Source organism: Palaemon carinicauda, chromosome 31 (genome assembly GCF_036898095.1).
Source record: "Palaemon carinicauda isolate YSFRI2023 chromosome 31, ASM3689809v2, whole genome shotgun sequence".
Taxonomy (NCBI): Eukaryota; Metazoa; Arthropoda; class Malacostraca; order Decapoda; family Palaemonidae; genus Palaemon; species Palaemon carinicauda.
Window position 1 is genome coordinate 79,869,312 of NC_090755.1, and position 14,760 is coordinate 79,884,071.

The window sequence follows — 14,760 nt, forward strand, 5'->3', positions numbered from 1 at the left end:
TTCAAGACAGTGGAAGGCCATGGTACAGAGGCTATAGAACTACCCAAGACCAGCGAACAATGGTTTGATATTGGAGTGTCCTTCTCTTAGAAGAGCTGCTTACTATAGCTAAAGAGTCTCTTGTACCCTTACCACGAGGAAAGTAGCATCTGAACAATTACAGTACAGAAGAATTGTTTGGTAATCTTGGTGTTGTCAGGTGTATGAGGACAGAGGAGAAAATGGAAAGAATAAGCTAAACTATTCTGTATATGTATAGGCAAAGACAAAATGAGCCGTAACCAGAGAGAGGGATCCAATGTAGAAATGCTAGATACAACTTGAGTAGTTAGAATAGCATTCAGAACAAGGCAGGTAAGTTTAGAATTACTGCCTTTTAACCGGAGACTCACTGGCTGCCTTAGATTTCACAAAAGAGGCCAAAGTTAAGAGCTTTTGAAGCTCATCACTGTCAAAGCTAGACTCATTAGGTGCTGTATTGGAGTTGAATGCTTGAATGGGATTATGTTTGCTATACAGTAATTAACTAGCCTAGTCTTTTCTGGATATTACCTAAAAACAAGTTTCCTTTTACACTGGCCTTTATAATTTGGTAGCAACCATTTATTCCATAAGAGGTACTGTGAGGCATTTTTACTTCACAGTGATTTTCTAAATCACATCAGAGAGTGCAGATCGTGATAGCCCAGAAACAATTCCCTTGATCAATCTGTACAGTAATTACTAAAAGCACTAAATAGCCAAACAATCTGGTGTAAAGTGCCTGTTGTTTAAGGTGAAGGTGACACAGAGACCAAAGACAAGACAGTATGGCTTAGTCAAGCCATTGTTATTGCAACTAGCAGCTAGACTTTCTCATTACTGCATAAGAAGAGTCCTAAGCCTATGGGATGTTAAAAACAAGGAATTTTTTTTTTGTTTTAGGGGTAAACTTTGATATTATCAAGCTTTGAGAGAGAAGCAATATGAACATTGAGGAAGTTTCATGGAAATAATTTATAATACGTTTGAAAACTGTTTGCAGCAGTGAATACTAATCACATGATTTTTATTATATTTAATAATGACCACCTTTTATATATACAGTAATCCCTTGTCTAATGAGGGTGTACCATTCCCGTGGTAGCTGAAAAGCCACGAAGTAGATACAGAAATCTACAGTATATTTCTTTTTGTATAATCTTTGAAATTCATATTTTATTTTATTTTCTATTTAAATCTAAGCTTTTATAAATACTTCTAACACAAATAAATCCATTACACACTCTTAAAAAACTTTTCAAGCTAAATCTTACTTTTCAGTGTTGACATATCCTTACATATATGTAAATGAAAAAATTAGAATTTGAACACTCGTTAACGTATGTACTGCTCGGCCAGGTTACGCCTTTGACCAAACTATATGTCCATTTACTGTGGTCAATATGTACAGCAGTATTTAAAAATAAACAGGATTTTAATAACACTGATGTTCCACTTAACTGTATCCAATACTAATGATTGCAATATTCACACAGTGTCGTATAATGAAATAGAAACATAACGAACAAGTGCCTTTTCCATTTTTTACGCTGTATAATGACTGAGATTACCATCTACACTTTCCAAATCAGCTCATTAAGGCAAAGTGCTGATTTATTATTTTTTCTCTTGATAAGAGAGACAATAGTGTAATTAATTGAACTATGCCTTTTACTTTACCATGTAAAAGTATGTTTTGTAAAGATAATTTAATTTAATGTTAATTTTAATGGCATTTCGAAGTTTAGGGGTGTTTCATCCTTGTTGCCAATGCATGATAATTCTATATTCTTTAGCTTTGCGGTGCTATTTTACAAAGCTTAGGAAATTATTGAGTTTTTTTTAATTCTTTAAGTAGAATTTGTGCAATTTGGTTTCCCTTTTCATAAACTGAAAAATGTATAACATAGTAGTGATTAAATTATATCATTCATATTCTGCTTAACAACATTTGTAACAACCACGGTAATCATTTGCTATCGTCGAAAGTTGAAATGCAAGTAAAACCCCTGTTGTTATCTGAATCGATTGTTTGTAACTAAATAGCTGTTTGCATACATTTGTTTATAGCTGTATGCATTACTAACGATGATTTTATTGTTCTTTATTGCTTATGATTTTGAAGTTTGGATAAAGAGAAGAAAAAAAAAAAGTTAATTTATTAGAATTTGGTCTCATAAAGGAACATGCATAATACAAATGATAGAATAATTTTTATGGGTTAAAATGTGAGGCTTGCACAAAATGCAAGATTGCAAGTGTTATACAAGTATACAGTATATGGTATTACAGTAATTTAGTTACTTACTTTTTAGCTGAAAAATTACTTTTTAATTAATTTTTAGCCCACAAAATGACTATCTAATTAAGTAATTAGAATATTAAAAGCACAAAATTCATCTTCCCTGAGAAACCGATATAAAGAGGAGTCTGCAATATAGATTTACGTAATCTTTAAATCCCCAATGTAATGGGTGATCAATAGTTGAACCGCAATATGGCGAGGGATTACTGTTGCTCAAAAATGGTCTTTGACATAGTGATGCTTGTTCCTTTGCTTTGTAAATGCTATTATAAATGTAAATTTGATATCTGGGTGAAGGGGTATAACATGCCGCCTTCTTGCAGACACGTCAGCTGAGAGAGGGATGGGAAGGTTTCAAATCGTGCATCAAAGAAGAAATGACTCGCGATGACCCCAGTGTACCAGCCCTCTAAAGAGAGATCATGGTGTATTACAAGTGGAGTGCTAAATAGGTTGTTTGTTTACTTGTACTTAAAAAAAGTGATACTATACTTGTCTATGCATGCAATGTTGCCATTGCTTTCATAAAGGAGGAGTTTACTAATGGCTTCAGTATACTGTACATGGTTTAGGATGACTGGGGTTATAGGATTCTGGTGATAGGTTGGTTGCTCCTGTTTGGATTTTTTTTATTATCTTTAATCAATTTTAAATTACTATTAACAGAAAATTATATACATAATGTACTGTATAAAGGCTCTCTAAATTTTTATATGTATATAGATCTTTAATATTTTTAATGTGCCCCATATGGGTACTTTTAACTGGAAAGTATTTCTGATTAGATGATTTATGATTAATAAATTGAAAAGTATTAAGTGATGGTAATGTTCAGAATTGGACATTTTTTAAAGTGAGATTTAGTCACAGTAACACTGACAAAATCTTGAAAGAAATTGTACTTAAGATTAACAGTATTAGATATTGATCAGTATTTAGTTTAAATGATCGTACCAAAGATAATTCATAATTTTATGGGGTGCCAGATCATTACGTTTGCATATTATTAAAAGCCTAGATTGCTATTGGGACTTGTTTGAAAACAGATTAAAAAGTAAGATTAATTAATTTATTGATAAATTGTACTGCCATTAGTTTTAATCAATTATATTTGTTGGTGGAGTTGAAAAATATTTTGCCTATTGCTCACTGTTCCATCCTGTGTTTACCTTTCAGAGTAAATTGCAGAAAATTAATTTCAAAAGTCCAATATCAAAGTAATAAGTATAAAAAAGTGGAGCACATTTCACGGAGTTTTGAGATATCACATCTCTTCAGTCTTGAAAAGAGTGGTTTAATTTTTGGCTTTCATAAATTGGTTCCCTTTAGGTTTATATTATATAGCAATTATTGCAACAATCAGTTACTTTGAGATATGTATGTTTTATACGAACTAAATTTATTTTTATATAATTTCTTGTGTGACGAATTCAGTACGATATCTTAAAACTGTTTGTGAAATTTACGTAATCCTCAAACATGTGATTTCTTAAGTTTATGAAAGCCAATATTATTATTGTTTATAATCAGTTTTTAGCTCATGATTATTAGTTTTGAAGGATTCATTAGGGCCAATGTAAATTTTTAGGGTAAATAAGAGATGCTACTGTAAATAATTGTAAATTCACTTATAAAATATTTTATTGAGAAAAATACTACACCTAATGAGACCACGCACTAATTGTAAAAGTGGTGTTTTATATTGAAGATCAAATTTTAACTCACAATTTTTCATTATTGTTACAGATTTAAAGAAATATAGTCAAGTTTCTTTAAAAAAGGAGAATATTTTAATTTTAGAATAATAGTCTGCATACGTTTTATGAAAACTTTATCATAAACATTTGTGAGACAGGTGCTTCATATTGAAATACTGTAGTATTGACAAGGCCAAGTTTTTTATGAACAGAAGTATTGTATTGCATGACTTCAATGATAAATAATTGACCGCTTAGTAATACAATCATGAGTCTTTATGTTAGATCAAGGCATATGTTACATTAAAATACACAATTTTCCCTGTATATATGATGAGTGAAATAATCCCACAATCTATAAAGAATTAAATTTATTTTGAGCTTTCGAAGGGACTATATCCCTTCCTCTTCAGAAAACAAATAGTTACATAACTATTTGTTTCCTGAAGAGAAAGGAGATGGTCCCTTCGAAAGTTTAAAATATATTCAATTTTTCATTGATTGTGGGTTTATTTCATTCAAGGGATATATTTCTTGTAATGCCATATGAATATAGAGGTCACTAGTAGAACTTTTGACACTTTTTTGGCCTATTAAATTTTTTCAAAAAAATAATTAAGCTATTTGGACAATGTGTTTCTTGACAGAAGTGAACATTTTAGTGTTGGTCTACTGTCTTTCTAGATGTATCCTCAGCTTCACTTTTCCATAAATGAACTCTACCCTTTTGTAGTGCCTTGTATTGATTGTTTCACAAGTATTCCGTGCTGTTTCATATAAGAGGCATTTAGCTGAAGTTGTTAAAAACTGCTTCTCGTATACAGTACTATATTATAGGCCATGTTATGAGTTCTCTTTATAGTTATTTGGTTAGCAATGAAGTATCTCATGAATTTTTTGATTTTCTGTAAAATCAGAATGTTGAGTTGTTATACGATAAAAGAGATTAGAAATCAATAATCTCGGGTAGAATTTTAGGTCATATTAAACTGCACAAAAATTAAGGTTGTTCATTAAAGTAAATTTTTTAAAGTTTCTTTTACAGCAGCCATATGTTGGAAAATATTTTTCGATTGAAAGGGAGTATGGTTGCTATCTGAATGGAATGTATCAAAGGGAGTATGGTTGCTCTATAAATAGAATACATTCAGTTAGGACTTTCTCTTAAGGTAAAATTAGTATCTCGAAATGAGTGACTTATGCTTTCAAGGGGATTACATTGTTCTTTTTAGTAATATATAATTGTAAAGAGAATTTACTTTGAAATATTAGTAAAGGGTTTATATTCACAAAGTAAGCATTTTAATTGTATTTTAAGGACATTAGAAGAGAATTGGTGTTGAGATTATTACTACTTTGAGGTATCCCAAAATTTTCAAATGAAATGAATCCATGCAATTCATAATTGTGCCAAATTAAATGTCTTTTTCTTTTAATGACTTTTGTAGGTTATTCTCTCTCTCTCTCTCTGTATAACAATTTTATCTGTGTTTATCACTCTTATCTCCTTAAAGGTAATATGCATTATTAATTTTCTCCATTATTTAGGTAAAAGGTTAATGTTTGCTTTGAGCATTATGAAGGAAATTCATTCTATTAACATGCTATATGGTAGTTCCTATATATAAAACATTTAGAATTGTGCAGTGTATAGACAAGTAAGTTTTCTAGTCATATTTTAGTCTAAAAATGTTAAATAAAATGTATAGCATTTTATAGAATTATGGTATTGTAATACCATTTTCTGAGCTTTTGTCTTCAAATCATGGGTAAAAGGCTTCTATAACTATGTGCAATCTTCTTAGCTCAGAAGTGTGTCCAGTTTTTGCACTTTCCTGTAGTGTGCACTTAACTTTCCTATTTTCCTGTAGTGTGCACTTAACTTTCATATTTTCTTAGATAACCACCCATCGTCCTCTAGTTAGAACAAAATCTATTAGAAAACCTGTGCATTTTTTGGTTCTTTTGTACCATTCTTTACAGTTTAGTCAAATGAATCTTGTCATATCAAGTGATTAGACTGCTCATTTTAGTGTTGATCTTGTTCACAACCTGTTGTTATTAACTGCCTATTTTAGTGCTGAGCTTGTTCACAACCTGTGTTATTATTAACTGCTCATTTTAGTGCTGATCTTGTTCACAAACTGTGTTGTTATTAGTCTTTTAAGTGTGAATAGTTTATGATTGTTAAGTGTAATATTTATTCTAGTGTGTTAAGATAAGTTATTATGTTGGAGTGTGTTGCGATTTAGAAATATTATTTATTCTTTGATGCATTTTATTAATATTTTTCTTCCTTAGTGGTCACTAATCAATTAAATCGTCTGCTAGCACAAGTTTTTGTCCATATATGCAATACTAGATTTAAAAGTAGTTATCAAAGAGGGGAGTATGTATGATTTTATGTTATGCCTCTCCAGGTATTCCGTGCATGGTTAATAATGCAAGTTTGCTTCCTGTTGATTTTAACTTTTCTGAAAGTATGGAGACCCATGGGCTGTTCAAATTATTTGGTTTTATAGGACAGGTCAATATGTGAGAAGAATTGGCAATGTGGTTTTCATTGCCAAAGGAAAGCTACCAGGTAACTTGATTTGTAAAGCAAATAAGCCTGTTTCTAGACAACTGAAGTTTTCAAAATGACTAATCAATGCTCATTCTGATATCTGTATTTTAGGACAGTATTTGTGTCATCATTCTGTTACTCTGCTATATATGAATACTTTTTTAATTGCAAGTAATTTTTTAAATATCTGATATCCTTTTTTTTTTGTATATTTTCCTAATTCCCTCTTATTTCAGAAGCTAGAATATTTAGGCATTCAAGCCAATCATAGTTATGTTCATAATCTTTGAGTTTTTCATATACTCTTATTAATCAGTTTGGGTGGACTTTGTTTTATGTTGTAGTTCCAATTCTGTTTCTAGGAGCAGAATACAGTTGGTCCTCACCTTACACAGTGGTATTATTCCAAGATTCCTCAATAAAGTAGAAATTGTAGATTTAAATCCCTTTAGGTAAATGGCCTGGTACTTTGTTTAGAGGTTTTCCATTGTATACATAATCTACACACATTTTACAGAAGCACAGAATGTACTATGTCATCTATGAATTAATTTTAATATCTATTACAAAGTAACTGCTATGTTAATAAAATTTATGTTTTCTTTCAGGAATAATTGATAAGAAAAAGTTTACAAGTTCTGTACTAGCCCCACTATCATAACCCCACATATGTATATGACACATAACACTCACTGGCTGTAAAGTAACATTTTATTTTTAATTCAAGACTTCCTTACCATCATTTGCATAAATTAATGATCTGAATGAGAAACTGAAAATGTAGATTTAAATTTTGTTCAGCACACATGATTTTTCTCTCTTGAGAACCTCTGTATGATGATTGTTTTCTCTGTGGTGTGGACAAGTGTAATGTTGTAATCAAACAAGATTGAATTATAAGAAATTCCATGCAGTGCTTTGCTCGGCAAATGAAATTGTTTTTGTTGAAATTCTTGGTAATATTTTTTCAATATTTTCCAGCCCATTGTCAAATTACTGTAGTGGGAAGTCTGCTTTAAGTAGAGAGCCCTCTGTATATGCTATCTGTACTGTATTATAAATGTGATCAGATTCCATTTATTGCAATATATCAGGTTCCATATTTTGTTACTTGCTTCAAACTTTAAATTGCAGTTCAAATTTCATTTGATGATCGAGTGTTATTTGAAAGAACTCATTTTTATTTCAGGATTTTTTACTTTTAGTAGTTGTTGCTGGTAATGATAGTGTATGCTGAACTATAGTCATTACTTTCATTTTTATTAACACATATATTCACAGTATACACTATGTATAAGTTTACATAGAAATATGATATAGTTTATGTCACTTTATGGCATACATTGAAATATAATTTATACAGTTCATTCTTTTCTAATAACTCTTTATTTGTTGTACTCATGTGATCGCCAGTGAAAAAGTAAACATCAATGTGAATTTTATTTTATTCATATTACAGTATGTCACCACTTCATTGACAATAATGATTAAGCAGGTTGTATTATATTTATTGTTAATGGGCATGTTAATTACTGAATACAAAATTAAGTATTAACTTTGTTCAGCAGGACTTTCCTTGTTCTTTTGAAGTGTAATAATAATTCTTGAATTGAAACTTCCATGAAGATTATTTGCTTAGGGAATGATGGATTCCTTCAATCTTATGAAAATTCTAAATGTCATGAGCTTGATAAGACATTAGGGAACTAGATAATGCGTGCCTCTTATGCAGCAAATTTCTTGGTTGTACCACTTATGTTTTTCCTTTGAAACAGATCTTAATAGGCGGATATTATTATTATTATTACTTGCTAAACTACAACCTTAGTTGGAAAAGCAGAATGCTACAAGCCTGAGGGCTCCAATGGGGAAAAATAGCCCAGTGAGGAAAGGAAATAAGGAAATTACAAGAGAAGTAATTAACAATTAAAATAAAATATTTTAAGAACAGCAACATAATCCAAAAATAAATCTTTCACATATAAACTATAAAAACTTTTAAAAAACAAGAGGAAGAGAAATAAGATAGAATAGTGTGCCCGAGTGTACCCTCAAGCAAGAGAACTCTACCCCAAGGCAGTGAAAGACCATAGTACAGAGGGTATGGCACTATGCAATGTATGTACAGTATTTGGTTTGAAGAAGCCAGTTATTCATCCTTTAGTCGACCAGGTTATGTGATCCTCTACTGCAACACATTTCTTGGTTATACTACCCATGTTCATTCTTCGAAACTTGATTTGCCAGCCTGAAATGCAGTACATGTTCATATTTCAACAAGACAATTGACTAAAGTGGACCAGGCTCAGCCTGCCTCTTATGTAGTGCATTCCCTTGTTATATCCTTGAAGATTCCATCATTCTTTCAGGAAATAATTTTGTGTAAGTATTGAAATAATTTAATTTCAAAGTCTAAGGTTTGTTGGTTTAGAAAAATGTTTTTAGAATTGTCAATATCTTAAAGAAATTTATTTGTTATTTGTTACTAATTCAATAGATTAAAAAATTTGTGATAAGGCGGTTACCTTTATATGTTTCAAATGTAATTTGCCCCGATGTTTTATTTGAATTAACAAAATAACTGATGTGGTTCAATTGTTTGTTTGTTGTAGTTTATCTGAGATCTCATGATTATAGCTTTATAAATCTCCCTTTGCATTTTTGATATTTCACATTAAATGGCAGAGTTTATAATATGTTACATTTCAATACACCTTAAACTCAAAGTAAAGAGTATTAAGGACTGAAAATTATTAATGGTTCGAATAATAATAGGCACAAGTACAGCATGTAAGGAATATCCCCTCAAATCACTTACCTATTTTTTCAGCAATGCTTCTCATATCAAATGCTAAAATTAAACTTAGTATTGTTCGGTAATTTTTATAGAATTGTAAACCAAATGAAATGGTAGAAGTAATTTTATTAATTTTTGCAGTGCCTTTTCCTGAACCTCAGAGTTAGTTATAAGGATTAATTGTTAAATTTGATTGTTGGAAATTATAGTTAATTATACTGACTTCAGTAAACTTCTTTCTGGTTAAAAAGGTTTTTTCTTATCCATGGCCAAAAATGTTTTCTGTACTAATCGTTTGATTGCAAATTTTTCTTAAACAGGTCATATGTCATCAGGCTGAAGCTGAAGGAAACCCAGATTATTGGGGAAAAGTGAAACTTTAAATTGGATACTTGAGATATAGCAGGTTCAAGACAAAATGATTGGCTCATAGTATTTTATGTACGCCTGAAAATCCTTTTCCTTTGATCTTTGTCTAGGTTGAAACTGTGGCTTCTTATGTATAAAATATGGTAAAAGGTAAGAGATTTAATTGTCATTCTTATTTATTAATATCTTTAGTTTGGATTTTTTTTTCATGAGAGTTAATTTGAATTACTGTATATTGCTTGTTTCTGATTGAGGAATAAGTACAATTATTTCTATGAATCTCCCCTCCCCTGATGTTCATGTTACTTTTCTCTCTTGAACCTTGCTTATATCAACATTTACCCCCCCCCCAAAAAAAAAAAAATGAAACCAATATTCCTGTTTTCTCTCCTTTTAATAGACTCAGGCTTCTGGTAGAGAATTAGGACAATATAGCAACTAGTGGCAATAACCACAGCTTGGGTAAGCTGCACCATCTTTCATCTGTTGGTTTGCGTTAATCTTGCTTTGTCAAGGCAACTTTATTCCATGTGAATTTTCCTGATATAAGTGCTATTTTGGTTATTAGTTTTCAATTATTTCTGTGAACCTCTTGTGATATTCACCTTGCTTTTCTCTCTCAAAGCTGTTTAAATGTAAGCTGTTCAAGTGTCGACAACTTCCCAAAATATAATTGTTTTTTTCTCCTAGTATATATCCTCCCCTCTGGAACCATTGAGCCATCTGGTAGTCAACAGCAGCTATCTAGTTTATGATGCATCATAGCTTCTTTCCTTTCAGTTCTTTCGTCATCTGTAAAGTGTTTGGTTGTCGATATTTAGCACAATCATTCCAATCGGATTTTGTGTTTTTTAGATTTTATTTGGGGATGGATTTTCTGGAATTGGTATGAATGCTGGTGACAGTAGTCCATTTATGAACGTTTAAATCGCAGTATTAATATGAATTATGCCCAGCTTTGTGATACATATAAGACGTAGGATTATATTTTATTTTTTTGTGTGGAGGAAGGCTGGTTGCTTATGTTCCTCCTTTTAGGCGTTGTGTCAGCTGATAGCTAACAGCTTTGATGGGTCAAACATAAAGTAAATTAACCTTTAGTATACACTTTTATTATTTAGTTTTATTTGTATTTAACCTTGGGGAAATCCAGAGATGACTGAGAACTCTTGGCTAACTTATTCAGTTTTGCCTACCAATTCTAATGACCATTCAGTCAGGGTTCTGGTGCAGCAACGCCTAGGCACCCCATTTCACCCTTAGGAACTTCCTGTTGGTGGGGTGGACAGGGATCTGAAAATACGCGTCCTTTAGGTCTAGGGACATCATGAAGTCTCCCTCCCTCAAGGCTGCCATTACCGACTTCGGGGTGTCCATCTTGAAGTCGGTCTTGCATATGAACTTGTTGAGGGCCGACAGATCTATGACCGGCCTCCAATCCCCTGTTGCCTTCTCCACCAGGAAGAGCCTGCTGTAAAACCCCGGCGTGGGGTTCTTCTCTAGTTCCAATGCTCCTTTGGCGAGCATGGCCGACACTTCCTCCTGTAATGCCGCTTTCTTTAAGGGGTCCTTGGGAGCCAACCACTCCGCCTGTCAGTCGGGAATTAGAGGGGGCGGGTCCGCCAGGAAGGGCACCCTGTACCCGTCCCTCAGGACTGCTACGGTCCATGGATCTGCTCCGTTGTCCCGCCAAGCTTGCCAAGAGTGTTTGAGGCATCCCCCTACCTGAGGCTTTGGCAGGAGTGGGGACCCTCTCTCCCTACCTTCTGGAGGCACGGCTCGAAAGTCCTCTCCTGGAGTTTAAGTAGCTAGGCCTAAAGGAGGCCTGCGGGGTCGTACTTACCCTACGGGAGGGCTGTGAGGCTTGATGCCAGGACACCGAAGGGGAATCTCTTCTGGGTTGGGCTGAAGAGGTGTGGGGACCGTCTGGAGCAACTCTTCTATGCGCAGGGCATCTTGCCGCTGGGGGCCTGGACTTTCCTGCCTCCTTGATTTTCCTCACTCTCTCCATCACTTCCCCGACTGCCTTCAGGGGGAGGACGGAGTTGCCCCACACCGGGGAGCTCCTCAGGCACCTCGCCTCCCTCTCGGGTAGCCTACAGAGTAGTTTATTGAGGACGGTGTCTCTCTTCCGTAGGAACCAGTTAGCCGTCTGCGTGAGGGACTGGAACGTGAGGAACTTCATCGCCTTTCCCCCTGAGCGGATCAGTTCTTGCAATAAGGTTTGATTCTCCGGCACGGAGAGATCATGAGAGGACTGAAAACCCATTAGAGTACAAGCCCACCAGTCCAGCCAAGACATGACGTTGACTATGTCCTGGGCCGTGTCCTCCATCATTGTGGCCTCCACTGGGGAAAAACACACTGGGGCGGAGGAGGCCCTGTCTTCTGCACTTCCCTGGTTCAGCGTGGCTATCGCCGCTTCGACTGCACAGGGACCCCCACGTCAACCGTCCGGGACGTAGAACCGTTTTTGTGATCTTAGGCCTGGAAGCAGCTTGGAGGACCCTTGGGCCCTGGGGGAGTCTGCTTGACCCGCGACGTACCTGTCGACATGGTCCATACCCAATTTCACGTCTGGCGCTAGAGGAAGGGTTAGAGACGGCTTTTGTTGGACAGGGTTGTCCACTAACCTGCCCAGACCCGAGAGCCTGGCCTGCTCCGTCGAGGGTTTCGGGTCGTCTAGCCTGTGGTGCTGCCTGATGAGCGCGAGCACCTTATTGTAGGAGGAGACGTCATCCGCCGAGCACTCTCCCCCTTCTATTAGGCCTTCCGCCACCTGATCCTCCGTGGCGGGCACCCGTCCGGTCACGGATGGAGCCGCCTGAGAGGCTAGGTCCCCTCTCTACCGCCGTACCAATGGCGCGGAGACTTCCAGTACGGGTGGATCCGCTGGGACGGGAGTAGCTGTCATGGGTCTACCCCCTCCCGCGGAGTTCCGTGGGGCCGGGGGCCTACGAAGAACTTCCGGTTGCTCCTGGCGCTTGGGCTGAGCTGCCATGGAACCGGGGCCAGGGGCCATGCTGCAGGGGCGAAAGAGTGTCTCTTTCCCCTGGCCGGATGGAGCCCGTGCCTTCGCGGGCTTGGGCTTGGCAAAAGTGACCTGTGCCGACGACTTCGGGCGGCGGGAGGACCGACTGGAGGTCCCGTGTCGCAAGGGCGATGGAGCGGCTCTAGGGAGCCACCCGGAAGAGCCTGGAGCGTAGGCTGCCTTGATAAGTTCGCTGCGTGGAATAGTTACACGGACCCACTTGTCTCTGGACAAACGGCCTTTCCTGTGTTTCTTCCTGGAGGTCTTTGCACGCTTCCTGGACAGGGCTGATCGCGAGGTCCTTCGGGACCTCTTCCGCTTCTTCCTAGTCTCCCGGGGACCGGAATCTAACGAGGAGGAAGAGTCCGACAAAGATGGTGAAGAGGAGGACGATGACGGGGAGGAAGACGAGCTCTCCGAGTCCTCCAAGACTTTTGATGCCGATGTAGGGTCCACGTGTCGTTTCACCGGCGTGAACGGCTGCATAAAGTCGGGCGGGAGCGTCGATGACGGCGCCGGGGGAGTCCGTATAGTCTTCTTGGAGGCGTACCAGCTACCAAACTCCTCCTCTTGCCGCATCGGAGACCTGAAGGGCGTCCTAAGCGCCGTCCATGCGATGGAGTCTGGGTTCGATGAGCCTGTCGACGGCCTCTCCTTGTCCGCTTCTCCCCCGGGCGCTGAAGCACCTGAAACACATAGCCACGATGCGGGGGAAGGGGCCGGAGCAGACTTCCCCCACACCGGGTCTTCGGTCAAGACGGGCCCTGTAGGCACCAGATCCTTGTCTCCCGAGTACACTCCCCCCCCCCCCCCAGCAGGCCCCCCACACGCCTGTGAAGAAACAACATCCCCCACATCAGGAACATCAGACTCATGGGGATCGGCAAAGGGCTGTTTCCCCGCAACAGACTTATCTCGTCCCCTTCTCTGGGTAGGGGAAGGTGGAGGAGAACCTTTCTCAGACGGAGCCGTGGGCGAAGCCAAGGGTGAGGCGGTACCCGCCTTCTTAGGGTATCTCTTGGACGCTTTCTTCTTCTTTGTACCGTTCAGTGCCCACTGGATCTCGGGCCAGGACTTGCACTCCGGACACGTGGCGGACGGGGAACACACTACCCCTACATGACGAACACAGGGTATGCGGATCAACCTCCGGTTTAGAGATGAATGCACCACAAGATTTACCGGCATTAGGCCCGGGGCAACAACGTTGGTGATCCATAATACCCCACCAAGGCACCAAGCAACACAAGAACACAGGGGAAAGAGGTAGATGATAGGATATATAGTAAACACGCGTTAACCACGTGGGGACACAAAGGATCGCATGGGATGTGAGAGAGCGGCGAGATGTTAATCACGCGGCGACCAGAAGCTTACTGGTGACCGAGACCTAGCCACGCGCTCTCGCTGACCTGGGTCGCCTCAGGGCGAGTATTCATCCGCCATAGAGGGACCCACTATAGAAAACAGAGATAAGGGAAACTACACAAAATTCTAGTCGGTTGGGAGGAGAATCCCAGATACTCCTAAGAAAGTAGTTCGAGGTAAGTACTCCGTTTTGGAACAAGTACCGTTTTGGTTGATAATTGTTAGATATCATCATCAGTCACAATGACAACTCCTGAATTGCTGACTACAGAATGATCATACAACACTTCCAGCCTGAAAATTCATGATCGTTCCACCTCTAGATATGTCTATAGATGGAATCTGGAAGGTAGGCTGGAAATGTCTCGGATGTGAGATTTAGAGAATGTGCAATGCGAGATATCCCCCCCTACTGATAGTAGATAACATATCTCTATTGCTTCCTCCTAACACACCTCTTATTTTGAAGAACAAAAGGTTTATATATGCATAAGAATAAACACCTCTAATGAAGGTGGTAGTCATCTACAAAGAATTTACTTCTGAGATTAATCCCTTTAATTTTTTTTGTTTAAAAGTAGGTCATGTAAAATCTATCCATTGTAT

The 14,760-nt window shown here is 37.5% G+C and overlaps 1 protein-coding gene across 7 annotated transcripts in view; it reads left to right on the plus strand.

Annotated features, from left to right (window-relative positions):
• Positions 1-8,723, plus strand: part of MICU3 (Mitochondrial calcium uptake 3) — a 138,662-nt gene extending 129,939 nt beyond the window's left edge. For all 7 annotated transcript variants that reach the window (XM_068355465.1, XM_068355463.1, XM_068355464.1 and 4 more), the window contains one exon: positions 2,650-8,723. Coding sequence is in view for 6 of the 7 variants with exons in the window: in XM_068355463.1 (XP_068211564.1) it covers positions 2,650-2,739 (90 nt within the window). In the remaining variant the exon portion in view is untranslated. The remainder of the gene's footprint in view (positions 1-2,649) is intronic.
• The last annotated feature ends 6,037 nt before the right edge of the window (positions 8,724-14,760 follow it).